General features: G+C 41.4%; 1 protein-coding gene across 1 annotated transcript; it reads left to right on the forward strand.

Annotated features, from left to right (window-relative positions):
* Positions 1–2974: 2974 nt before the first annotated feature.
* On the forward strand, positions 2975–24046 carry LOC146976753 (major histocompatibility complex class I-related protein 1-like). Its single transcript, XM_085794281.1, has 6 exons — positions 2975–3020; positions 5731–5997; positions 6257–6526; positions 7372–7679; positions 23608–23719; positions 23982–24046. Exons 1-6 carry the CDS (start codon positions 2975–2977, stop codon positions 24044–24046), a joined length of 1068 nt encoding a protein of 355 aa, XP_085650407.1.
* Positions 24047–25945: the final 1899 nt, after the last annotated feature.

A 25945-nucleotide genomic window follows, 5' to 3' on the forward strand; every position in this document is an offset into this window, starting at 1 on the left:
CTAACACATCTGCAGATATTTCAGGATGTTTTTCATCCCTACAAATTAACAGAATGAGTGTAAATATAACTGTTTTTAAAATATAGCATGTTCAAAAAAAGTGGTCTTGTCTTGGTCTTGTGACCATAGGAGTGGGGTAAATGGATCAACCCCCCCTTCTTTCCTTCCATCCATCTCCTACCTCCCCCTTTACTTAATATTTCATCTGTCCAGGTTACAGGTGAACACAAACTGCAGGGACTTCCTGCTGAGCCACCAACTCACTGAGATTTGGGGAGTTTTGTAATTACGTGGCATCTTGGGAAGAATCCCAGAGATTTTTCTTTGAAAGTAAAGTTTGGCCTCACTATAAACAACTGTTCCTGTTTCTAGGAACATACTTACTGTAATCACAAACATACAGAATCTTGATTTAATCATTTGGACATATACAGCCAAAATAAATTCACTAAGTGTATAGGATAGGTGGCTCCACTTACCCCACAGCTACCTTAGCTTGGGCTTATTACTCTCACAGCTAAAATGGAGCAGTTTCATGCTAGGTTTACTACCTCATGTTGTAGCTCATAGATACCACAACCCATGTATAAAACACATTTACAATCATCTCTTTTAGTCTAAACACAATTCTCATGAAACTTATGATCGACAAAATTCACTCTCGAGAGTGAAAAATGATTTTTTGGTCATAAATGTTAAACCACTTTACTCACGTGGTTCTAATCTTCACAGACTCCATGAAATGATGCCTGCCTCCATAATATTTGGTCACATGCTAACTTTTTCCTATAGTTTCCTAGAAACAAACTTACTACTGGCTCATCTTACCCCACTCTCCCCTACTTGAAGTCAAAGTCAGAGTCAGAGTAAATGTCTTATTCCTCTAATAGTTTGTAAATGAATGTAAGGAGCTTTTAACTCTTGTTAGTGAGAATGAACTCTTTGCTGCTCAGCTGCACTGATGTGCTGCTTTTAGGGGTTAGGGTTTCCTTCACAGACAAACACAGCTTGTGTCCAATAGGATTTTAGAAAAAGACCTGAAAGTAACCAGTACTTTTCAGCCGTACTACTAATTAACTCCAGTAAAAGTACTAATATTTGTCTTGCAAATGTATTCAAGTAAGAGTAATAAGTACCAAAGAAATCTAATACTCAGGTAAAGTACAAATCCTCTGGATACCGGTATGTACTTACTGACCCTACGTCACTCAGCCTCAGTGATGACGCTGATCCGCTGTCATCAGACTGGAATCATCAATAATCAATAATCAATAATCAATAATGAGAGGTTCGGATAGTCAGTCGGACCTGTTCAGTTCTTCTCCCTCTGAGCTGTAGAAACTGTAGAAACTATAAAAGCTATAAAAAGTGTAAAAGCTGTAAGAGCTCGTGCAGAGACGAGGAAGCGGCACCGGAAGCAGCTGCACGCGCCACCGCTGCACGCCGCTGCACCGCGAGCACGTGACCAAAATAAGTCCGACTGGAAACAAGAAACTAGGTCAAAGACTGAGCCCGGTACGGAAGCCCGGTGGTGCCAAAATGAAATGAAATGAAATAAAATAAAATAAAGTAAAGTGAAGTTAGATCAAATCAAAGTTATAGCCTAACAATAGAAATCCCAAAACTTAAAAGTTGACAAAGATCTTTGACTGATGATTCCAATAAAACCAAACTACAGATATTCTCAAATATAAACACAGACATCTCAGCAGCAATAAATAAGGAAATATAAAATAAATGTGTGTATAAATGTGTGAAAAAAGAAGAAGAAAGGGACTCGCCACACTGTCTGCTCCCAAGAGAATACAAAAATATAATTTAGGCTATTAGAGGACTAGCAGAGACAACGTTTCGAGCATTCAGCTCTTCATCGTCAGGTCGGTCAGGTAAAGTGTCAAGTTTGGTTAGATTTCTCAAATTATTAATTTATACTATCAGACGAGTTGTTGACAACTGTGTTCACCACCGTGAGTGGCGGACAGTGACCTGTCAGATGTACGGCAGCCTCAGGAGGACAAAGTTCTCCATTCACAAAAAGCCTGTGATTAAGGTTGAAGTGTAGCCTATAACTAAATTGCATCCTTCAATAAAGACTAACAGCAGTTTGTATTAAAAACTGCATTAGATTTAACTTAGCCTACCAATAATAATAATAATTTCTTTTATTAACAATAGGCTATATCTCCCTGCTCCTATTTTAATTTGTTGAAGCATATCAGTGGACTATACATTTCACATATTATTGCTGTATCTGCCTTTATACTAATGGTTTGTTGGAGATCTTATTCAAATCTCACATGTTCTTCCTGAAGCCTTGTTGGTCTCTGACACATTTTAGCTGTGACAATATGGCCACTACAGAAGCCTGCAGAGGTGAGCTAGAAAGGGAATGAATGCAGCTGCTAACATTGATTTCCATTCCTATAGGAGTTTATTATTTAAAAGTTGGACATTGGCTTATTTCTATAATATTGTCCATGTCCATTAGTAACAAAGCACTAATATAAGTGTCAGTCTTTTGTGTGAATTGTATTTCCATATATTTCCAGTGTGTTTTGGTGATGAAATTCACTAGGCTACTTATTGTTTTTAGAGGTGGTAACGAGCATTTTTATACCTGTGCTACAACCTTTCCAGCCTGTGCCACAAAATGATCACCCTGTGTAGCACCAGTGCTATGTGCTCAAAAAGTTAACGTACAGCCCTGTATAGCCTACTACTCCCATGTCATTTTTTTGCTGCAAAATATGACTGAAGGCATGCGTGGTAGTTGGCATGTGTCGACACGCCCCTATATTACAGTAATCAAAGTTATTGTTATTGGTTAAAGGTGAAACGGTTAATCGTGTGCGTCCCTATTGGCCACAGAAAAATTGGAGGGGGGGGGGCTCTAAGATTATCTTGCCCCGGGCCCAGGCAAGACTGTCAGCTGGCCTGCTTATCAGTCCAGTTGAGCTCCGTCTGTCAGAGCAACATGAAGCTCCTGGTTCTGCTGCTCCTCTGCTGCGTAGCAACCGCAGGTAACATTATTACATTTATTTATATATATTTCAATTTGATTTGTTGGCAAGACCATATAAGGAGATCTTTCTAAGCCCAAGACACGTGTTCACTAATTTTACAGCAGGGGTCATCAACTATATTTGTTGAAGGGCCAGAATCTTTCTCAACAGACACCTCGGGGGCTGGATATTCAAATAGGCCGAGATGAAATTAAATTAACCTTTTTGCTTAATAATTTATTTCTATTTTACCTGTAAGCTCATAATTTTCATTTGGTGTTTGGTAGCCTATGATATAAAATGAAAAATCTTGACAGCTGGACTTTCAGATACTCCCAAAGGCTGGAGCTTTACACTGCTGACCTGCCCTGTGATTTTCAGCCTAAATATGAAAGAAGGCTGACAATCGGTTCTGATGATAGGCTACCAGTCGGTAGTCCCGAGTAGTCAGTAGTGTTTCTCTTCTATAAAACACATTCTACATCTCGAAGGCGACGTTTTTCCACACACGGGCAGTGGGAAACAACAGGCCGAGGGGGAACCGGGACAATTGCCCCTCGGGGATAAATAAAGTTTTTTGAATTGAATTGAATTGAACACCGGAGGGAGAAGCAGGTCCGTGCAGCTGTGCGACACGGACGTGCACAAAAAAAAACAAAAAACAACCGAGTGGCATCAAACACGCGCTGCTACCGCATCGTTTTTGGGTTGTGAGCGCGCATGACGCACATCTACACTGAATGGGTTTGAGTGCGCATCTGAACACGTGCACACCCAGTTTAACCAAGGCGGCGGCCAAACTCACCCAGCTGGCCTCTGCAGATAAGCCTGCATTGAGGACTGTAGCCTCTACACTCTAACCGCTCTAACCACTGCACCACACACCGCCCCATGTTTGTATCATTTATCACAGATCTCTTCAGTATTTCTGTGGTGAAATTATGATTGTTTAGAAACTACAGACCTATAAACTCAGATAGGCAGGCCTATCTGCAGATGATGAGCCAGTGATAGCAGCAGGTCAGAAACCTAGGCTGAGGTTCATTGCCAGGAATGTGCCAAAATCAACTTTTGAGAGGATTGATTGTTGATTGTTTGCACTGTATTATCAATGATTATTATCTTCTATGTTTAAAAACTAAAATCGGCACACACATGTTCAAATAAAGAAAAGAAAATTTGGCTAAAAGTGAATATCCCATATTACCTGAAACTTGCAGGAAGGGGAGAGAGGGGGTCTCAGTGAGTTTATATGTCTGTAGTTTCTAAACAATCATAATTTCACCACAGAAATATTGAAGAGATCTGTGATAAATGATACAAACATGGGGCGGTGCGTGGTGCAGTGGTTAAGGCGGCCGACCCATGTAGAGGCTACAGTCCTCAACGCAGGCGTCCCCGGTTCGAGTCCTGCATCGGGCAGACCTTTCCTGCATGTCATTCCCCCTCTCTCTGCCTCCCCCTTTCCTGTCTATCTCACAATGTAGGCTACTATCAATTAAAGGCAAAAAATAAATAAATAAATGATACAAACAAGACAATTCTCTTAAAATTGAAATTGATACAATACCTCTAACTAATGTGCATTATACCCGTTTTCTTGGCATACTGCTTGATGAATCTTTGTCCTGGAACCCTCATATTAGAGCCATAACCACCAAGATGGCCAAAAGCATTGGAATAGTTCGTAAAATTTGTCTCCTGATCAACACTGAGGTTGCCATTATGTTATATTATGCAATGGTTTATCCATATATAAATTATTGTAACATCATTTGGGCCAGCACTTACCAAACTAAGCTCAAGCCCATATACCAGCTTCAGAAAAGAGCAGTAAGAATAATAAGCTGTGCTTATCAAAGACATTCTTCACAGCCTTTATTCCTTCAGTCTGGTATCCTCAGTGTTTATCAAGTGAATCATCTTCAGATTGGTTTATTTGTTTATGGTTCCCTAAAAAAACTCCTTCCATCATCTTTTCATTATATATTTGCATACAACTATCAATTTCACACCTATTCCACATAACTCTTGTCACCTTAGAACCCAATATTGTTGTACCTCCCAATCACAGTTCTGTTACTTTATCGTGGGCCTAGAATATGGAATTTATTACCTGTACATCTTTTTGATTTATCTTTACAACTATTTAGGACTCAGAGCACTAAAGTCACTCGTGCTAACCAGCCAATACTTTCCACATGGTCTGCCTATCTAAACTGGGATTATTTTATATTCCTTATCATATGTTTATCAAGCTTTTGTATTGCATTGTACAATGTTAAATCATGTTTAACCAAGTTTGTATTTATTATGTATGAACGATTTTTGTACCTCACAAATGTGTCTATGCTCATTAGCTTAGAACTGTAGTCAGAGAACACCGCCCTACAAGCCCCTGGAGGGTTTTTTGGCATTTCCCTTCACATTGTCTTGGATTTTATGTGTTATATCTTTTTTAACTTTGATATGTGAAAATAAATAAACAAACAAACAAACAAACAAACATCAATGGAGTGAGTAACCACCTTTTTTGATGGTGGTTTGGTGGTGGTGCAATCAGACAGTTGAGACACATTTGGGAGCACACAGGAAGACAGGACAAGGAACACAGGGTCATGACAATAACAAAGCCTTATAAATAAGGCCTATATACATTTTTTCTTGTGTCTTTTTTGAGTAATTCAAAAATTGAACAAATTCAACTTGAATCCTCTTTGTCTTACAGGCAAACACTCCCTGAGGTTCGACGTCTTCTTCTCCTCTGGACACACGAACACCCCTGACTTCATGTATTCAGATTACCTTGATGATGTTCAGTTGTCGTACTATGACAGCAGCATGAAAAGACATGAGCCCAGACAGGACTGGGTGAGAAAATTAAAGGAGGATGATCAAGAGGAGTGGGAAAGGCTTTTTTGGGACCCTAAGGACTTTGAGGAGATGGCCAGAAATGTCACAGACAGTTTCAAGCAGCACTTAAACCAAACTGAAGGTATGTTTCCTATGTTCATGCATGATTTATTGGTTTATTTCTATTTTTTGTACTTTAATAGAACAGAACAAGAAGTAGTATAATAGTATTTCTGATAGTTATTGTTATCATCAATCATTTGTGATCAGAACCTGGTTCGGTTGTCCATCTTACTCAACTGCTGTGCAGACTGTAAAGGCCAGATGAGTTGCAGTGGAATTGCAAATCAGTGTGATGATGAATAACACTCTATCTCTTTGTCTCACTGTCTCTGTCTCAGGTTTTCACATCCTCCAGCAGCATCTTGGCTGTGAGTTTGACAATGAGACTCAAGAGACTGATGGTTTCGCCAAATTCGGTTTTAATGGAGACGACTTCCTCACATTAGACCCACAGTATCTGACGTGGATCGCTGCAGTCCCCCAGGCTGAAACCCTTAAACAGGAGTGGGATGAAATATTAGACAGAGGGTGGTGGCATCTTGTCGACGTCTGTGTTTACTTACTGAAGGAATATTTGGAATATGCAGGTGGTTCTCTACATAGAACAGGTAGATCATTAATTTAATGTGTCCAATATGATGCATCTACTGATTATTAACAATAACTGATATGAAGAGTGAAGCTCCAAGAGACAAATGAACAGAAAAATATCACTTTGTCTGGACTTTTCAAAAGTGTTCATTTTTATATTTATTTTATCCAGGATTGTAACCTATCAACCTTTACTCATAAATAGATTTATAAAAGTCAGATGTGTTTTGCAGTATGAAATCATCAGTACCAACTGTAACCATCATTCCTCCTTATTCTTCTATTCCACTACATTACTCAGGGAAAGGTTGTACCAGGCATTTTATTTATCATTGTTTGATACTGTATAATTAAAGGTAGAGTCCGTAAATTGGTTCGTTACAGTTTCAAACACAACATTTAAACTGAGCCCCTCCTCTCGGGCTCAACTGTGTAGCCTCCTGCCCCAGACAGCAGCAGCAGCAGCAGCTGTCAGGACTGCAAAGAAAAGGAAATACTGGCCGCCACCATCAACAGGAGCCTTGAATATGGTGGCCAACGAGGGCAAACGTGCCACAATAGTCAAAAAAGCTGCAAATAATCTACAGAAATATGCAGCAATGGCCTAACTCTGCAAATACAGAAATGATGGAAAACCAAAAACACACAAACACATGAAACAAATGCAACAGTAAAACCCTGCAACCGAGAAATTCTGCAATCACAGGAACGCAGCAGGACCAAAACCATGCCCATAGTAGAAGCCCATAGGTGATGATCAAGCAGGATTTCTATTAAATTAGTCTATATTTCATCAACATGAAGGAAACAGTTATAGTCCTGATGATGATGTTGTTTATGTCTTGTTTTTAAAATCCTCCAGTCCGTCCCTCAGTGTCTCTCCTCCAGAAGACCCCCTCCTCTCCAGTCAGCTGCCTCGCTACAGGTTTCTTCCCTCACAGAGCTGTGATGTTCTGGACCAGAGATGGAGAGGAGCTTCATGAGGACGTGGACCAAGGAGAGATCCTCCCCAACCACGATGAAACCTTCCAGATGACTGTTGACCTGGACGTCTCATCGGTCAAAGCTGAAGACTGGAGGAGCTACGACTGTGTGTTTCAGCTCTCTGGACTGAAGGACGACATCGTCACCAGACTGGACAAAGCTCACATCAGGACCAACATGGGAACAGTTGTAATCAGAAATGATCAAGGTGATAAACAACATTTTGATTTGGCTTTTTCTCCCACATCCATACATATAAATAATCTACAACAAATATCACATTACACAAAAAAAGAGGAGACGTCACCTGTCCAGACAGGACTACCTGTGACACGTGACAAGTTGTGTCACGTGTCACAGGTAGTCCTCCTCCATGGCCTCCCTGAACTTTTCCCAGACCTGAGTTTTTGCTTCCGTGACCGCCCGGGCTGCCGTCCACTTGGCCTGCCGGTACCCGTCAGCTGCCTCGGGAGTCCCCCGAGCTAGCCAGGCTCGGTAGGACTCCTTCTTCAGCTTGACGGCATCCCTTACTTCTGATGTCCACCACCGGGTTCAGGGATTACCGCCGCGACAGACCTCCCTGACAGGGGATTCTGCCAGATGTTCCCAGCAGACCCTCACGATACGCTTGGGTCTTCCAGGTCTGACCAGCTTCCTCCCCTGCCAGCGGATCCAACTCACCACCAGGTGGTGATCAGTTGACAGCTCAGCCCCTCTCTTCACCCGAGTGTCCAAGACATACGGCCGGAGGTCAGATGACACGACTACAAAGTCGATCATTGACCTCCGGCCTAGGGTGTCCTGGTGCCACGTGCACTGATGGACCCTTATGCCTGAACATGGTGTTTGTTATGGACAGACTGTGGCTAGCACAGAAGTCCAATAACAAAACACCGCTCAGGTTCAGATCGGGGAGGCCGTTCCTCCCAATCACACCTCTCCAGGTAACACTGTCGCTGCCTAGTGAGCGTTGAAGTCCCCCAACAGAACGATGGAGTCCCCGGTTGGAGCACTTTCCAGCACCCCCCCCAGGGCCTCCAGGAAGGCCGGGTACTCTGCACTGCTGTTTGGCCCGTTGGCCGAGACAACAGTGAGAGACCTATCGGGAAGCGACCCTCTCGTTCAGTGGGGAGAACTCCAACACATGGCGGCTGAGCTGGGGAGCTATGAGCAAGCCCACACCAGCTCGCCGCCTCTCACCGTGGGCAACTCCAGAGTGGAAGAGAGTCCAGCCTCTCTCCAGGAGTTGGTTCCAGAGCCCAGGCTGTGTGTGGAGGTGAGCCCAACTATCTCTAGCCGATACCTCTCAACCTCCCGCACGAGCTCAGGCTCTTTCCCCCCCAGCGAGGTGACATTCCATGTCCCTAAAGCCAGAGTCGTTGTCCGGGGATTGGGTCGCCGGGGCCCCCGCCCACGGCTGCCACCCAGAACACACGGCACCGACCCCTTGTGACCCTTCCTGCGGGTGGGGGGTCTACTGGAAGGCGGGCCCACGTTGCTCCCTCGGGCTGGGCCCGGCCGGGTCCCGTGGGCAGAGACCCGGCCACCAGGCGCTCGCCTGCGAGCCCCAACCCCAGGCCTGACGTTCACGCCGACCCGGGTGACGTGAACTTCCTCGGTATAAATCCACTCATGAGGGGTTTTGGAACCGCTCTTAGTCTGACCCGTCACCTAGGACCTGTTTGCCTTGGGAGACCCTACCAGGGGCATTAAGCCCCCGACAACATAGCTCCCAGGATCATTCGGGTGCTCAAACCCCTCCACCACGGTAAGGTGGCGGTTCAAGGAGGGGTACTAGTCATAATTCAGTTACAGATATCTGTAATTCACATAGTGGATATCTACAACTGAACTGTAGATATCTGTAATGACAAACCCCATACACATGAATGGTTAGTGAGGTCATTTGTCCTAGGAAGAACGTAGTTGTGGATCTGAAATGTTCTTTTTGACAAGAGGCAAAACTGAATTACAGATATCTGGAATAAAAAATCCAACTATTAAAAATATAACTAGAAAAAGCATTTCCAAAAATGGAAATGGTGTGAATGCTGAAAGCCATTGCTGAACCATGCTGAATTAGCAGAATAAACTGACAAAGACATGCGGAATGGTAAACAAGAAACATGCCCATGGAAGGAATTGAACCCACAACTTCATGAGTGGAAACCTAACACACTAATCATATGGCCACAGAGAACTTGAGTTACAGTGAGCTTTATACTATGAGGAATCAAAGACTGTCCAATGACAGCTGAATAATTGGAATCAAAAGTCAAGCAATGATGTGAAATGACTGAGGCAGGAATCGAACCCATGACCTTATGATCATTAAGCCTTTACTCTGCCACTCGGCTACAGAGAGCACACTGCTTTCAAGACTGTTGTCATTCATTGTAATGTGATGATGTGCTGCAAACTGGTATGAGTAATCAAGGAGATAACAAACACCTGTAACCAATTGAAGGCGGTGGAGGAGAGCAGAATTCAACATAACAGAACAAGAGTTCATCCCTTGGATTCGAACCAGTGACCTTGGGGTTGGCAAGTGGCCACCCTACCCCCTACACCACAGAGGAGTTGTGGAGAAGAGAGGTTGAGACTTTGATGAATGTGAGATTTTTCAATGATGCTTAAAAAACAAAGTAAGGAAAGTACAGAAATTAGCCACACCAAGCAAGAAGCAAGATGCTTTAAAAAAAGAGAAATGAGCCACAACAAGTAAGTAGAGGACTTTTTTGTGAAAATAGTGCAAGCAGTGATCACCATACAAATGGTTGACCAAGGTACGAATCAAACCCACAATCTCATGGTCACTAGACTTTGACTTTGCCTCTAGGCCACAGTGTACACACAGTTGTAAAGACTGTTGTCTGTTAATGAGCTGCACTCTGTCTCACTCTGAAGTTAACAAGCCCAAAGCTGCACCTGTTGGATACACACTGTGTCAACATCAAGAAAGCTTGAGAGTCAAGCTTGAATGACTTACAATTAAAATTTCTGTGAATTTCAGGCTGAGAGCAGCAGTTTCAACATGAAGCAAGTTATCAGAAGTCAAAATAATTCACTATAATTGTTGTTGAGGCAAGATTTGAACCAGCAACCTTCAGGTCTCCAGACGCAACACACACCCATTATAAAGCTGAAAAAAATCAGAAAAAGTTAAATATTTTAAAAAGTATAAATAGTTAAAAAGAGAAAAGTAATGCCGATAAAGTTCAAAAAAAGCTGCACGTTTTGATATAAAGAGACAGGCTGAGAGCAGCAGTATCAACATGAAGCAAGTTATCAGAAGTCAACAGAGGACGACTGGGAAAATAATTCACTATAATTGTTGTTGAGGCAAGATTTGAACCAGGAATCAAACCCACAACCTCATAATCACTAAACCTTTACTCTGCCACTTTGCCACAGAGAGCACAGACATAAGCATGTTGCCATTGTAATATGATGATGTGCTGCAAACTGTGGCACTAGGAATTAATGCGTCTCTTAATGAACACCTGTAACCAATTGAGGGTGGGGGAGGGGAGCAGAATTCAACATAACATAAAAAGAGTGCTCCCCTTGGATTCGAACCAGTGACCTTAGGGTTGGCAAGCAGCCACCTTACCCACTGGACTACAGACAGAGTTGTGGAGAAAAGAGGTTGAGACTTTGATGAATGTGAGATTTTTCAATGATGCTTAAAAAAAGCAGAAAATAGTATAAATGACCCACAACAAGTAAGTAGAGGACTTTTTTGTGACTTGTGACTATTTTTTGATGAAATCAAACAAAGTATAATGCCCATTACAGTGAATTAAAAAGTTGAGCTCCTGCTACTCTGCTGTGAAAAAAAATGCATTGGGCTGAATGGCAGAGAGAGAGCACCCAGGCTGCATTTAAAAAATATTTTAAATTATTCTCTGAGTCTCTGTGCATTTTTGACGGCATTGTGAGACAGAAGACAAGCGTGGCTACAATTTCAGAAGAAAAGTTCCAGTCGCTTTTTTGGATCTCCTGCACTCTACGATGACGTCACCCACTCTGACCCAACCCCATACACACTCATTGAAAAGTGTGAAATTTGTCAGAAATCCTCATGTGCTTTTAAAGGATTTATCTCAAAAACGGTACAAGCTATGAAAAAGTTGTAAATACAGGATGAATACATTAGAAGTTTGTCTACAGCTCAGAATTTGAATGAAGTCTCTAGCTGAAAGTATGTGGACGCTTTAAAGGCTGAAAGAAGTAAGAAGATTTGAAGAGTTTCAAGACTGTTCCAATGCATTCTCTATGGGGAAAAAAAAAATCAGAAATAGTTGAATATTGCAAAAAGTATGAATAGTTGAAAAGAGAAAAGTAATAGCACACCTGTCCCGAAAAGGCTGAACATTTTGATATTTGAATTGTTGAAATAGCACAAAGTATGAAGGACTAGTTAAATGCCGAAGAAAGGCAGAAAATGGCCGAAACGAATAACAATAGTGTGAATGCTGGAAGCATTCACACTAACTAGAAAAAGCATTTCCAAGAATGGAAGTGGCTTGACTGCTGAAAGCAGCTGATCGCTGTTGCAGAATTAGCAAATAGTGCAAGCAGTGATCACCATATAAATGTTTGACCAAGGTCAGTATCGAACCCACAACCTCATGGTCAGTAGACTTCAACTCTGCCTCTAGGCTACAGTGCACACACAGTTGCAGAGACTGTTGTCTGTTAATGAACTGCACTCTGTCTCACTCTGAAGTTAACGAGCTCAAAGCTGTAGTTCCAGTGCAAATCAATCTTAGTGCAGTGGTATAAACAAGAAACATGTTAACACAAACCAAGATTGAAAGAGGTAAAGAGAATAGGTGGGGGCGCATATGCATTATCAAGTTTGATCATGTGACCAGACCAAGTGGTATTGGTTAAAGTTCAAAGTGGCTGACACACTAACAAGACTGCTCAGGTGGACTTATTATCTAAGTCTCTTTGCATTTTTGACCAGAATTTTAGCCAGAAGACAAGTGTGGCTACAAAACTGGAGAAAATAATTTGTCTAGAGTTTAATTTGCAGAAAAAGTTAAATATTTTAAAAAGTATAAATAGTTAAAAAGAGAAAAGTAATGCCGATAAAGTTCAAAAAAAGCTGCACGTTTTGATATATGAATTGTTGAAATAGCACAACACCTAACACACTAACCATATGGCCACAGAGAACCTGAGTTACAACTAGAAAAAGCATTTCCAAGAATGGAAATGGTGTGACTGCTGATAGCAACTGAACGCTGTTGCAGAATTAGCAAATAGTGCAAGCAGTGATCACCATACAAATGTTTGACCAAGGTCGGAATCAAACCCACAACCTCATGGTCATTAGACTTCCACTCTGCCTCTAGGCCACGGTGCACACACAGTTGCAGAGACTGTTGTCTGTTAATGATCTGCACACTGTCAACATCAAGAAAGCTTGAGAGTCAAGCTTGAATGACTTAGAATGAAAATTTCTGTGAATTTCAGGCTGAGAGCAGCAGTTTCAACATGAAGCAAGTTATCAGAAGTCAACAGAGGACAACTGGGAAAATAATTCACTATAATTGTTGTTGAGGCAAGATTTGAACCAGCAACCTTCAAGTCTCCAGACCAGCAAGCTAACCACTAGGCTACAGACACAGACAGTATGTGAGGGGTAAAGAAAACCTTTGATAAGAGGATCACTGGCTTCTGCTTAAAAAAAAAGTAAGGAATCGAACCCATGACCTCATGATCAATAAACCTTTACTCTGCCACTTCGCCACAGAGAGCACAGACATAAGCATGTTGCCATTGTAATGTGATGATGTGCTGCAAACGGTGGCAGAAGCAATTAATGCGTCTCTTAACGAACACCTGTAACCAATTGAGGGTGGGGGAGGGGAGCAGAATTCAACATCACATAACAAGATTGCTCAGCCTGGATTTGAACTAGTGACCTTGGGGTTGGCAAGCTGCCACCTTACCAACTGGACTACAGACAGAGTTGTGGAGAACTCTCAGCATTGGGCTGAATGAGAGCAGAGAGCTCCCTGGCTGCATTTAAAAAATATTTAAAATTATTATCTAAGTCTCTTTGCATTTTTGACCAGAATTTTAGCCAGAAGACAAGTGTGGCTACAAAACTGGAGAAAATAATTTGTCTAGAGTTTAATTTGCAGAAAAAGTTAAATATTTTAAAAAGTATAAATAGTTAAAAAGAGAAAAGTAATGCCGATAAAGTTCAAAAAAAGCTGCACGTTTTGATATATGAATTGTTGAAATAGCACAACACCTAACACACTAACCATATGGCCACAGAGAACCTGAGTTACAATGAGCTTTATACTATGAGGAATCAAAGACTATCCAATGACAGCTGAATAATTGGAATCAAAAGTCAAGCAATGATGTGAAATGACTGAGGCAGGAATCGAACCCATGACCATATGATCACTAAACCTTTACTCTGCCACTCGGCTACAGAGAGCACACTGCTTTCAAGACTGTTGTCATTCATTGTAATGTGATGATGTGCTGCAAACTGGTATGAGTAATCAAGGAGATAACAAACACCTGTAACCAATTGAAGGCGGGGGAGGAGAGCAGAATTCAACATAACATAACAAGAGTTCTTCCCTTGGATTCGAACCAGTGACCTTGGGGTTGGCAAGCAGCCACCCTAACCCCTACACTACAGTGGAGTTGTGAAGAAGAGAGGTTGAGACTTTGATGAATGTGAGATTTTTCAATGATGCTTAAAATAAAAAGAAATGAGTATAGATTAGACAGAGACAGTATGTGAGGGGCAAAGAAAACCTTTAATAAGAGGATCACTGGCTTCTGCTTAAAAAAAAAAAGTAAGGAAAGTTACTACAGAGAGCACACACATAAGCATGTTGTCATTGATTGTAATGTGATGATGTGCTGCAAACTGTGGCACTAGCAATTAATGCGTCTTTTAACGACCACCTGTAACCAATTGAGGGTGATGGAGGGGAGCAGAATTCAACATCACATAACAAGAGTGCTCAACCTGGATTTGAACCAGTGACCTTGGGGTTGGCAAACAGGCACCTTAACCTCCACACTAGAGTAGAGTTGTAGAGAAAAGAGGTTGAGACTTTCATGAATGTGAGATTTTTCAATGATGCTTAAAATAAAAAGAAATTAGTATAAATTAGCCACACCAAGCAAGAAGAGGACTTTTTTGTGACCTGTGACTATTTTTTGGTGAATTAAAATGAATTAAAAAGCACTTAACAGCAAGTTACAAAGTTGAGCTCCTTCTCCTGCTGCTCCAAAAAAAATGCATTGGGCTGAATGAGAGCAGAGAGCTCCCTGGCTGCATTTAAAAAATATTTTAAATTATTAGCTAAGTCTCTTTGCATTTTTGACCAGAATTTTAGCCAGAAGACAAGTGTGGCTACAAAACTGGAGAAAATAATTTGTCTAGAGTTTAATTTGTGGCCGTGCTGACAGTTTAGCCAGAAAAACTCTAGAATGTTTTTTTGCCTCTCCCCACTCTGGCACCACTCTGGCTCTGCTCGTTAGACGCAATACACACACATTATAAAGCTGAAAAAAATCAGAAAAGGTTAACTCTTTGACTGCCAAAGACGAGTTATCTCGTCTTAGCGAATCCAAGCGTAGTCTGCCAAAGACGAGATAACTCGTCTTAGCGTTTTTTTAATGGCAACGCCATGTTGAATGTCTTGCCCTACTCCTCTGTGAAGATCAGACTTGTATCATCAAAATTAAGTGCAGAAAAACACATTTGGATTGAGAGATATAAAAACTATAGCGTGTTTTTCCCCCTCACGGAGCGGAGCGGGTGTCTGACTGCAGCGGCGCCGCTCCGTGACACTCTGGCCGCCGGTGAGAGCTTAGGGGGCGGCGGCGGGGCTCATGGCGGCTCGGCAGCTCGTCGAAGCTCCGTGCAGCTCCGTGATACAAAGCACAAACGTTAGTAACAACAACCCCGTTGATCGCTCGTCGTTAGTCATCAAGAGCGTTTGGAAAGTCGCCAGATTTTGCGAGAAATCACTCAGATAGCAGCTTGAAAATCCCCGATCTAGTGTGGATGAGGAACGGACGGCGCCGGCGAACATGACGAGGAGAGCTGGTGTCTGTCTGTTGTGAGCGCACATGTCTGTGGCTGTGAGTTCAGGGGGCACGTGACGTCAGCCAGAGCTGTAGGCTGTGTGAGTGTGTAGATGTGTGTGTGAGACAGAGAGAGTGAGTGAGACCGCTGCCTGCTGACCAGAGGAAGCTGGATCTGATCTAAAGCGCCGTGTTTCGGCTACAAAAACCTGTCGAACTGATCCGCGCGCGCGCGCACGCACACACACACACACACACACACAGACACACACGCACGCACACACACACGCACACGTATGCACACGCACACGTCACGTACGCACACACACTAAAAAAAAGAAAATAAAAAGTTGTAACTCAAAGAAAAGAAGGAAAAAAGGCTGCAGTAGTGTGTGTCAGTAGCTAAATATTTTGTCTATTGTCATCAAAAGTCATTTGTCAGTGTTGATTTAGTTGTTGTTTACAAGAGAACAACTGTACAGATGTTGAGGCATCACTAAAGCAAAATATAAAGGAGCCAATTGTACTGGTTCATCTGAAAATGACAGCCGACACAAAAACCTCTTTTTCTCAAGATTTTGGTGCCAAAATGGCATTTTGGGCTAAACTAACCTATATTCAACCGCCAATTTCACAAGACTGGAACAAGATAGAAACAAACAGTTTTTTTTTCTGGAAACTAGAGACCCTCATCTTTCCTTTGATGGGTTGAATGTGTATGTAGTAACAGTACATAATATATGGTGGGTCTACGGAAATCAGTCAAAAAGCTGGAAAATGCCTGGCAAGCTGGAGGAAGCTGCTGTGAGAATGGCTGGCAGTCAAAGAGTTAAATATTTGAAAAAGTATAAATAGTTAAAAAGAGAAAAGTAATGCCGATAAAGTTCAAAAGAAGCTGCACGTTTTGATATATGAATTGTTGAAATAGCACAAAGTATGAAGGACTAGAAGAAGACCGTAAAAAGGCGGAAGAAATTGGCCGAACAGAAGAACAATAGTGTGACTGCTTCCAGCAGTCACACTAATGAGCTTTATACTATGAGGAATCAAAGACTGTCCAATGACAGCTGAATAATTGGAAAGCTGCACCTGTTGGAAACACTGTCAACATCAAGAAAGCTTGAGAGTCAAGCTTGAATGACTTAGAATGAAAATTTCTGTGAATTTCAGGCTGAGAGCAGCAGTTTCAACATGAAGCAAGTTATCAGAAGTCAACAGAGGACGACTGGGAAAATAATTCACTATAATTGTTGTTGAGGCAAGATTTGAACCAGCAACCTTCAGGTCTTCAGACCAACAAGCTAACCATTAGGCTACAGACAGAGACAGTATGTGAGGGGCAAAGAAAACCTTTGATAAGAGGATCACTGGCTTCTGCTTAAAAAAAAAGTAAGGAAAGTGCAGAAATTAACCACAACAAGTAAGTAGAGGACACTTTTGTGAAAATAGTGCAAGCAGTGATGACCATACAAATGGTTGACCAAGGTAGGAATTGAACCCACAATCTCATGGTCAGAAGACTTTGACTTTGCCTCTAGGCCACAGTGTACACACTGTTGCGAAGACTGTTGTCTGTTGATGAGCTGCACTCTGTCTCACTCTGAAGTTAACGAGCTGCACCTGTTGGAAACACACTGTGTCAACACCAAGAAAGCTTGAGAGTCAAGCTTGAATGACTTAGAATGAAAATGTCTGTGAATTTCAGGCTGAGAGCAGCAGTTTCAACATGAAGCAAGTTATCAGAAGTCAACAGAGGACGACTGGGAAAATAATTCACTATAATTGTTATTGAGGCAAGATTTGAACCAGTAACCTTCAGGTCTCCAGCTCAGCAAGCTAACCACTAGGCTACAGGCAGAGACAGTATGTGAGGGGCAAAGAAAACCTTTAATAAGAGGATCACTGGCTCCTGCTTAAAAAAAAAGGTACGGAAAGTGCAGAAATTAGCCACACCAAGAAAGAAGAGGACTTTTTTGTGACCTGTGACTATTTTTTGGTGAATTAAAATGATTTAAAAAGCACTTAACAGCAAGTTACAAACTGTGGCAGTAGCAATTAATGCGTCTCTTAACGACCACCTGTAACCAAGTGAGGGTGATGGAGGGGAGCAGAATTCATAACAAGAGTGCTCAACCTGGATTTGAACCAGTGACCTTGGGGTTGGCAAGTAGCCACCCTAACCACTACACTAGAGTAGAGGAGAAGAGAGGTTGAGACTTTGATGAATGTGAGATTTTTCAATGATGCTTAAAATAAAAAGAAATTAGTATAAATTAGCCACACCAAGTAAGAAGAGGACTTTTTTGTGACCTGTGACTATTTTTTGGTGAATTAAAATGAACTAGAAAAGGCATTTCCAAGAATGGAAATGGTGTGACTGCTGACAGCAGCTGAACGCTGTTGCAGAATTAGCAAATAGTGCAAGCAGTGATCACCATACAAATGTTTGACCAAGGTCGGACTCGAACCCACAACCTCATGGTCAATAGACTTCCACTCTGCCTCTAGGCCACAGTGCACACACAGTTGTAGAGACTGTTGTCTGTTGATGAGCTGCACTCTGTCTCACTCTGACATCAAGAAAGCTTGAGAGTCAAGCTTGAATGACTTAGAATGAAAATTTCTGTGAATAATTGTTATTGAGGCAAGATTTGAACCAGTAACCTTCAGGTCTCCAGCTCAGCAAGCTAACCACTAGGCTACAGGCAGAGACAGTATGTGAGTGGCAAAGAAAACCTTTAATAAGAGGATCACTGGCTCCTGCTTAAAAAAAGGTAAGGAAAGTGCAGAAATTAGCCACACCAAGTAAGACTTAGAATGAAAATTTCTGTGAATTTCAGGCTGAGAGCAGCAGTTTCAACATGAAGCAAGTTATCAGAAGTCAACAGAGGACGACTGGGAAAATAATTCACTATAATTGTTATTGAGGCAAGATTTGAACCAGTAACCTTCAGGTCTCCAGCTCAGCAAGCTAACCACTAGGCTACAGGCAGAGACAGTATGTGAGTGGCAAAGAAAACCTTTAATAAGAGGATCACTGGCTCCTGCTTAAATAAAAAAGGTAAGGAAAGTGCAGAAATTAGCCACACCAAGTAAGACTTAGAATGAAAATTTCTGTGAATTTCAGGCTGAGAGCAGCAGTTTCAACATGAAGCAAGTTATCAGAAGTCAACAGAGGACGACTGGGAAAATAATTCACTATAATTGTTGATGAGGCAAGATTTGAACCAGTAATCGAACCCACAACCTCATGATCACTAAACCTTTACTCTGCCACTTCACCACAGAGAGCACAGACATAAGCATGTTGCCATTGTAATGTGATGATGTGCAGAGAGCTCCCTGGCTGCATTTAAAAAATATTTAAAATTATTATCTAAGTCTCTTTGCATTTTTGACCAGAATTTTAGCCAGAAGACAAGTGTGGCTACAAAACTGGAGAAAATAATTTGTCTAGAGTTTAATTTGCAGAAAAAGTTTAATATTTTAAAAAGTATAAATAGTTAAAAAGAGAAAAGTAACGCCGATAAAGTTCAAAAAAAGCTGCACGTTTTGATATATGAATTGTTGAAATAGCACAACACCTAACACACTAACCATATGGCCACAGAGAACCTGAGTTACAATGAGCTTTATACTATGAGGAATCAAAGACTGTCCAATGACAGCTGAATAATTGGAATCAAAAGTCAAGCAATGATGTGAAATGACTGAGGCAGGAATCGAACCCGTGACCATATGATCACTAAGCCTTTACTCTGCCACTCGGCTACAGAGAGGACACTGCTTTCAAGACTGTTGTCATTCATTGTAATGTGATGATGTGCTGCAAACTGGTACGAGTAATCAAGGAGATAACAAACACCTGTAACCAATTGAAGGCGGGGGAGGAGAGCAGAATTCAACATAACATAACAAGAATTCTTCCCTTGGATTCGAACCAGTGACCTTAGGGTTGGCAAGCAGTTACCCTACCCCCTACACTACAGTGGAGTTGTCAAGAAGAGAGGTTGAGACTTTGATGAATGTGAGATTTTTCAATGATGCTTAAAACAAAAAGAAATTAGTATAAATTAGCCACACCAAGTAAGAAGAGGACTTTTTTGTGACCTGTGACTATTTTTTGGTGAATTAAAATGAATTAAAAAGCACTTAACAGCAAGTTACAAAGTTGAGCTCCTTCTCCTGCTGATGTGAAAAAAATGCATTGAGCTGAATGAGAGCAGAGAGCTCCCTGGCTGCATTTAAAAAATATTTAAAATTATTATCTAAGTCTCTTTGCATTTTTGACCAGAATTTTAGCCAGAAGACAAGTGTGGCTACAAAACTGGAGAAAATAATTTGTCTAGAGTTTAATTTGTGGCCGTGCTGACAGTTTAGCCAGAAAAACTCTAGAATGTTTTTTTGCCTCTCTACACTCTAGCTCTGCTCGTTAGACGCAATACACACACATTATAAAGCTGAAAAAAATCAGAAAAAGTTAAATATTTGAAAAAGTATAAATAGTTAAAAAGAGAAAAGTAATGCCGATAAAGTTCAAAAGAAGCTGCACGTTTTGATATATGAATTGTTGAAATAGCACAAAGTATGAAGGACTAGAAGAAGACCGTAAAAAGGCGGAAGAAAATGGCCAAACAGAAGAACAATTTAAAAAGCACTTAACAGCAAGTTACAAAGTTGAGCTCCTTCTCCTGCTGATGTGAAAAAAATGCATTGGGCTGAATGAGAGCAGAGAGCTCCGTGGCTGCATTTAAAAAATATTTTAAATTATTATCTAAGTCTCTTTGCATTTTTGACCAGAATTTTAGCCAGAAGACAAGTGTGGCTACAAAACTGGAGAAAATAATTTGTCTAGAGTTTAATTTGTGGCCATGCTGACAGTTTAGCCAGAAAAACTCTAGAATGTTTTTTTGCCTCTCTCCACTCTAGCACCACTCTAGCTCTGCTCGTTAGACGCAACACACACACATTATAAAGCTGAAAAAAATCAGAAAAAGTTAAATATTTGAAAAAGTATAAATAGTTAAAAAGAGAAAAGTAATGCCGATAAAGTTCAAAAAAAGCTGCACGTTTTGATATATGAATTGTTGAAATAGCACAAAGTATGAAGGACTAGAAGAAGACCGCAAAAAGGCGGAAGAAAATGGCCAAACAGAAGAACAATAGGCAAGCAGCCACCCTAACCACTACACTAGAGTTAGGGAGAAGAGAGGTTGAGACTTTGAAGTTATCAGAAGTCAACAGAGGACGACTGGGAAAATAATTCACTATAATTGTTGTTGAGGCAAGATTTGAACCAGCAACCTTCAGGTCTCCAGACCAGCAAGCTAACCACTAGGCTACAGACAGAGACAGTATGTGAGGGGAAAAGAAAACCTTTGATAAGAGGATCACTGGCTTCTGCTTAAAAAGAAAAGTAAGGAATCGAACCCATGACCTCATGATCAATAAACCTTTACTCTGCCACTTCGCCACAGAGAGCACAGACAGAAGCATGTTGCCATTGTAGGTAAGGTGTAAGGTCTCAGGACTCTGAAAATTCTTCCAGCCCTTAGTCAACATGAGGGTGAGTAGATAATGAGCGAAATATCATTCTACGGTGAACTATCCCTTTAACGAACACCTGTAACCAATTGAGGGTGGGGGAGGGGAGCAGAATTCAACATCACATAACAAGATTGCTCAGCCTGGATTCAAACTAGTGACCTTGGGGTTGGCAAGCGGCCACCTTACCAACTGGACTACAGACAGAGTTGTGGAGAACTCTCAGCATTGGGCTGAATGAGAGCAGAGAGCTCCCTGGCTGCATTTAAAAAATATTTAAAATTATTATCTAAGTCTCTTTGCATTTTTGACCAGAATTTTAGCCAGAAGACAAGTGTGGCTACAAAACTGGAGAAAATAATTTGTCTAGAGTTTAATTTGCAAATAAAGTTAAATATTTTAAAAAGTATTAATAGTTAAAAAGAGAAAAGTAATGCCGATAAAGTTCAAAAAAAGCTTTTGATATATGAATTGTTGAAATAGCACAACACCTAACACACTAACCATATGGCCACAGAGAACCTGAGTTACAATGAGCTTTATACTATGAGGAATTAAAGACTGTCCAATGACAGCTGAATAATTGGAATCAAAAGTCAAGCAATGATGTGAAATGACTGAGGCAGGAATCGAACCCATGACCATATGATCACTAAGCCTTTACTCTGCCACTCGGCTACAGAGAGCACACTGCTTTCAAGACTGTTGTCATTCATTGTAATGTGATGATGTGCTGCAAACTGGTACAAGTAATGAAGGAGATAACAAACACCTGTAACCAATTGAAGGCGGGGGAGGAGAGCAGAATTCAACATAACATAACAAGAGTTCTTCCCTTGGATTCGAACCAGTGACCTTACGATTGGCAAGCAGCCACCCTAACCCCTACACTACAGTGGAGTTGTGGAGAAGGGAGGTTGAGACTTTGATGAATGTGAGATTTTTCAATGATGCTTAAAATAAAAAGAAATTAGTATAAATTAGCCACACCAAGTAAGAAGAGGACTTTTTTGTGACCTGTGACTATTTTTTGGTGAATTAAAATGAATTAAAAAGCACTTAGCAGCAAGTTACAAAGTTGAGCTCCTTCTCCTGCTGATGTGAAAAAAATGCATTGGGCTGAATGAGAGCAGAGAGCTCCCTGGCTGCATTTAAAAAATATTTTAAATTATTATCTAAGTCTCTTTGCATTTTTGACCAGAATTTTAGCCAGAAGACAAGTGTGGCTACAAAACTGGAGAAAATAATTTGTCTAGAGTTTAATTTGTGGCCGTGCTGACAGTTTAGCCAGAAAAACTCTAGAATGTTTTTTTGCCTCTATCCACTCTGACACCACTCTAGCTCTGCTCGTTAGACGCAATACACACCCATTATAAAGCTGAAAAAAATCAGGAAAAGTTAAATATTTGAAAAAGTATAAATAGTTAAAAAGAGAAAAGTAATGCCGATAAAGTTCAAAAAAAGCTGCACGTTTTGATATATGAATTGTTGAAATAGCACAAAGTATGAAGGACTAGAAGAAGACCGTAAAAAGGCGGAAGAAAATGGCCAAACAGAAGAACAATAGTGTGACTGCTTCAGCAGTCACTGCTGAAGCAGTCACACTATTGTTCTTCTGTTTGGCCATTTTCTTTTCATTACTTTTCTCTTTTTAACTATTTATACTTTTTCAAATATTTAACTTTTTCTGATTTTTTTCAGCTTTATAATGTGTGTGTGTTGCGTCTAACGAGCAGAGCTAGAGTGGTGCTAGAGTGGAGAGCGGCAAAAAAACATTCTAGAGTTTTTCTGGCTAAACTGTCAGCACGGCCACAAATTAAACTCTAGACAAATTATTTTCTCTAGTCCTCCTTGATTACTCATACCAGTTTGCAGCACATCATCACATTACGATGAATGACAACAGTCTTGAAAGCAGTGTGCTCTCTGTAGCCGAGTGGCAGAGTAAAGGTTTAGTGATCATATGGTCATGGGTTCGATTCCTGCCTCAGTCATTTCACATCATTGCTTGACTTTTGATTCCAATTATTCAGCTGTCATTGGACAGTCTTTGATTCCTCATAGTATAAAGCTCATTGTAACTCAGGTTCTCTGTGGCCATATGGTTAGTGTGTTAGGTTACAACTCATGAAGTTGTGGGTTCAATTCCTTCCATGGGCATGTTTCTTGTTTGCCATTCCGCATGTCTTTGTCAGTTTATTCTGCTAATTCAGCATGGTTCAGCAATGGCTTTCAGCATTCACACCATTTCCATTTTTGGAAATGCTTTTTCTAGTTTAAAGTTGTACTCCTGCTCGTCGTTTTTCACCTCCTTTCCCACAGTCTGACGACACAACACAGCAGGGCAGCACTGTGCACACACTAGAGATGGTTGACAATAACCTGCTGCCTCCACAAGGGGGCAGTAAATTACCAGCTGAATGGAAACAGACCTGTTGATCTGTACTGTCTGGTCTTAATATGGGATGTTTTCTCTTCACCAGAGAAGCCCAGTAACACCACCGTCCCCATCATCTCTGCTCTGGTTCCTCTCGCTGTCATCTTCATCACTGACGTCTTCATCGCTGTCGCTGCATTCCTGGTTTATAAACACAAGAAAGGTGAGAGTGGTGATGAGCTGATCAAATCCATCCTGGTATTTCCAACTGATCTGTCTTTTCTCTTGTTTTCAGCCAAAGACCGTCCATCCCGTAAGTAAAACCAATTTTATTCTGTTTCAAATGATCTTCATGGATTAATTATGATTTTTGAATCATCTTGTTGATTGTTGATTTCCTACATTTACTGTTTCTAAAGGTTCAGTGCTGGTTAAATGGACTTTTTCCACAGTTTGACCCAAACGGTGTGTTTCTGATCTTACAGCTCCTGAAAACAGCTGTGAACTCTCTGAGCGTCTGAATCCAGAAACCTCACGGGCAAACGTTTGATCAGTGACCTCACATGGGATGGAATAAGTCAACACTTTGACATGTGTCACATTATCCAGCTAAAAGAGTCTCAGAGGCTGCAGCAGTTTGATTCATTTCTTTTAATCAGGATTTTATCATTCATCTTGTGTTGATTGTACCTGACCGTTTTACAGTGTCTCCATAAAATCACATGCAGACACTCAATACAGTGTTACGGTATGTTTCTGTTTTTATCTATGAAGACACAAATCTCAAAGAGAAACTTTGATTCATGATCAAACACAAAACAAATGTTGTTTGATGTTGTTTGTATCAGCTGTAGTTGTACTGTATGTTTATTAGTGCGAATGAAGATGGTGTAGATAGATAGTGTAGTGTAGATGGACAATAGGTTCTTCATGTCAGCCATCTTTCTTTATTATTATTCTCACATCTTCCGGCCTTTTTTGCAGTCTAACTAGTTGTTTTTTGCAGCCATTCTAGATTTAGTCTTAGTCTTTTGGACTAAAATGTCTATTAGTTATAGTCAGTTTTAGTCATTTCTATTTTAGTCCAGTTCTAGTCGACGAAAACTCAAAAAGGTTTTAGTCTAGTTTTAGTTTTAAAAAAAGTATAGTCTTTTAACAAATTAATTTAATATTGGAGATTGCTGCAGAAACCTTTTACCTCCATATTTAAATTTTTTTTAACGTTTTTTTCACAACATACGTATTTCAACTGTTTTTTTCATGAATTGATGCCCTACTTCATCATACAAGAGTGTCACACATAAGTTGTGAAAATAGCAGATCTATAAGTTCAACACATTGCAACACATTGTGAGCTTGTAGATCGGCTATTTTCACCAATAATTCCAATAATAAAGGAGTGGTTTCCTCAGGGGTGAAAGTAAGCCGGTACGGTCCGGTACTGCGTACCGCTAAAAGATTCAGAGGTGGTACGCAGTACCAGGAAGATCATTAAAGAGATTTAAAAAATAAAATTAATAAAAAAGTAAAAAATTTAATAAATCTAATTTCACATGAATTCCCTGTGGTTTGAAATGATTTCTGTGAAATTGTCTCGGTAATTATTATAACACATAGTGTTACGAGATCCCGATTCCCGACCCAATCAAAGACAGAGACATGATCTACTTTCTGTGCGCAGCAGCGCTTTAAGGGCCTTTCACACCGAACGCGGTATGCGCTGCGCCCACCGCGAGGTACAGCGCAGACAGGCGCAGAGCAGGGCGGCAGCGCGTACACATATGGCGCGAGTTGCTGAGCAACCGAACAAACAAGACATAATTTGGGGGGGTATATGCAAAGATATGTTCGCCAGGAGCTACAAAACGACCGCTTCCAGGTGAACTTTAGCGTCAGGCTGAGCAGGGAGCAGTTTAACAGCCTGTTAGAGAGAGTTGGTCTGATCCTCAGGAGGATGACAACTCACTTCATGCATCCCGTCACTTTAACTGAACGTCTGGTCGTTTGTTTTCTCTCTGCAAGCGGCTGATTTTTTTTCAGACTCCACTACATCCTCTCCTATTGGACGCGCCGAGATGTCGTCACAGCGCGCTGCGCCCGGATTAAACACTTTTTAATTCGGGCGCAGCGCGCCGCCGCGGCACGCGCCCACCTCGCGTGCCGCTCAGCTCGGCGCAGAGCCGTTCGCCCGTGCGCCGCGGTAGCACGTACACAATGAATGGGTTTGCTGCCGCCTTCCGCCGCCTGCCGCGTTCGGTGTGAAAGGCCCTTTACCCTCGGACCGCAGCACGCCACCTGCAAGCAACTGCAGTGTGCAGCTGTGTGCAGCTGTGCACCGCGGAACGCGCGCCGCTCGCTCACTGCTGCTGATTGAAGACTGAACCGGTTTTTTCTGGTGAAACTTTGCCCTCAGCGCGTCGTGGCGAGTCCTGTCGGGACCGACGGGGAC

Source organism: Trachurus japonicus, chromosome 12 (genome assembly GCF_045865225.1).
Source record: "Trachurus japonicus isolate A0001 chromosome 12, Traja_1.0".
NCBI classification, from domain to species: domain Eukaryota; kingdom Metazoa; phylum Chordata; class Actinopteri; order Carangiformes; family Carangidae; genus Trachurus; species Trachurus japonicus.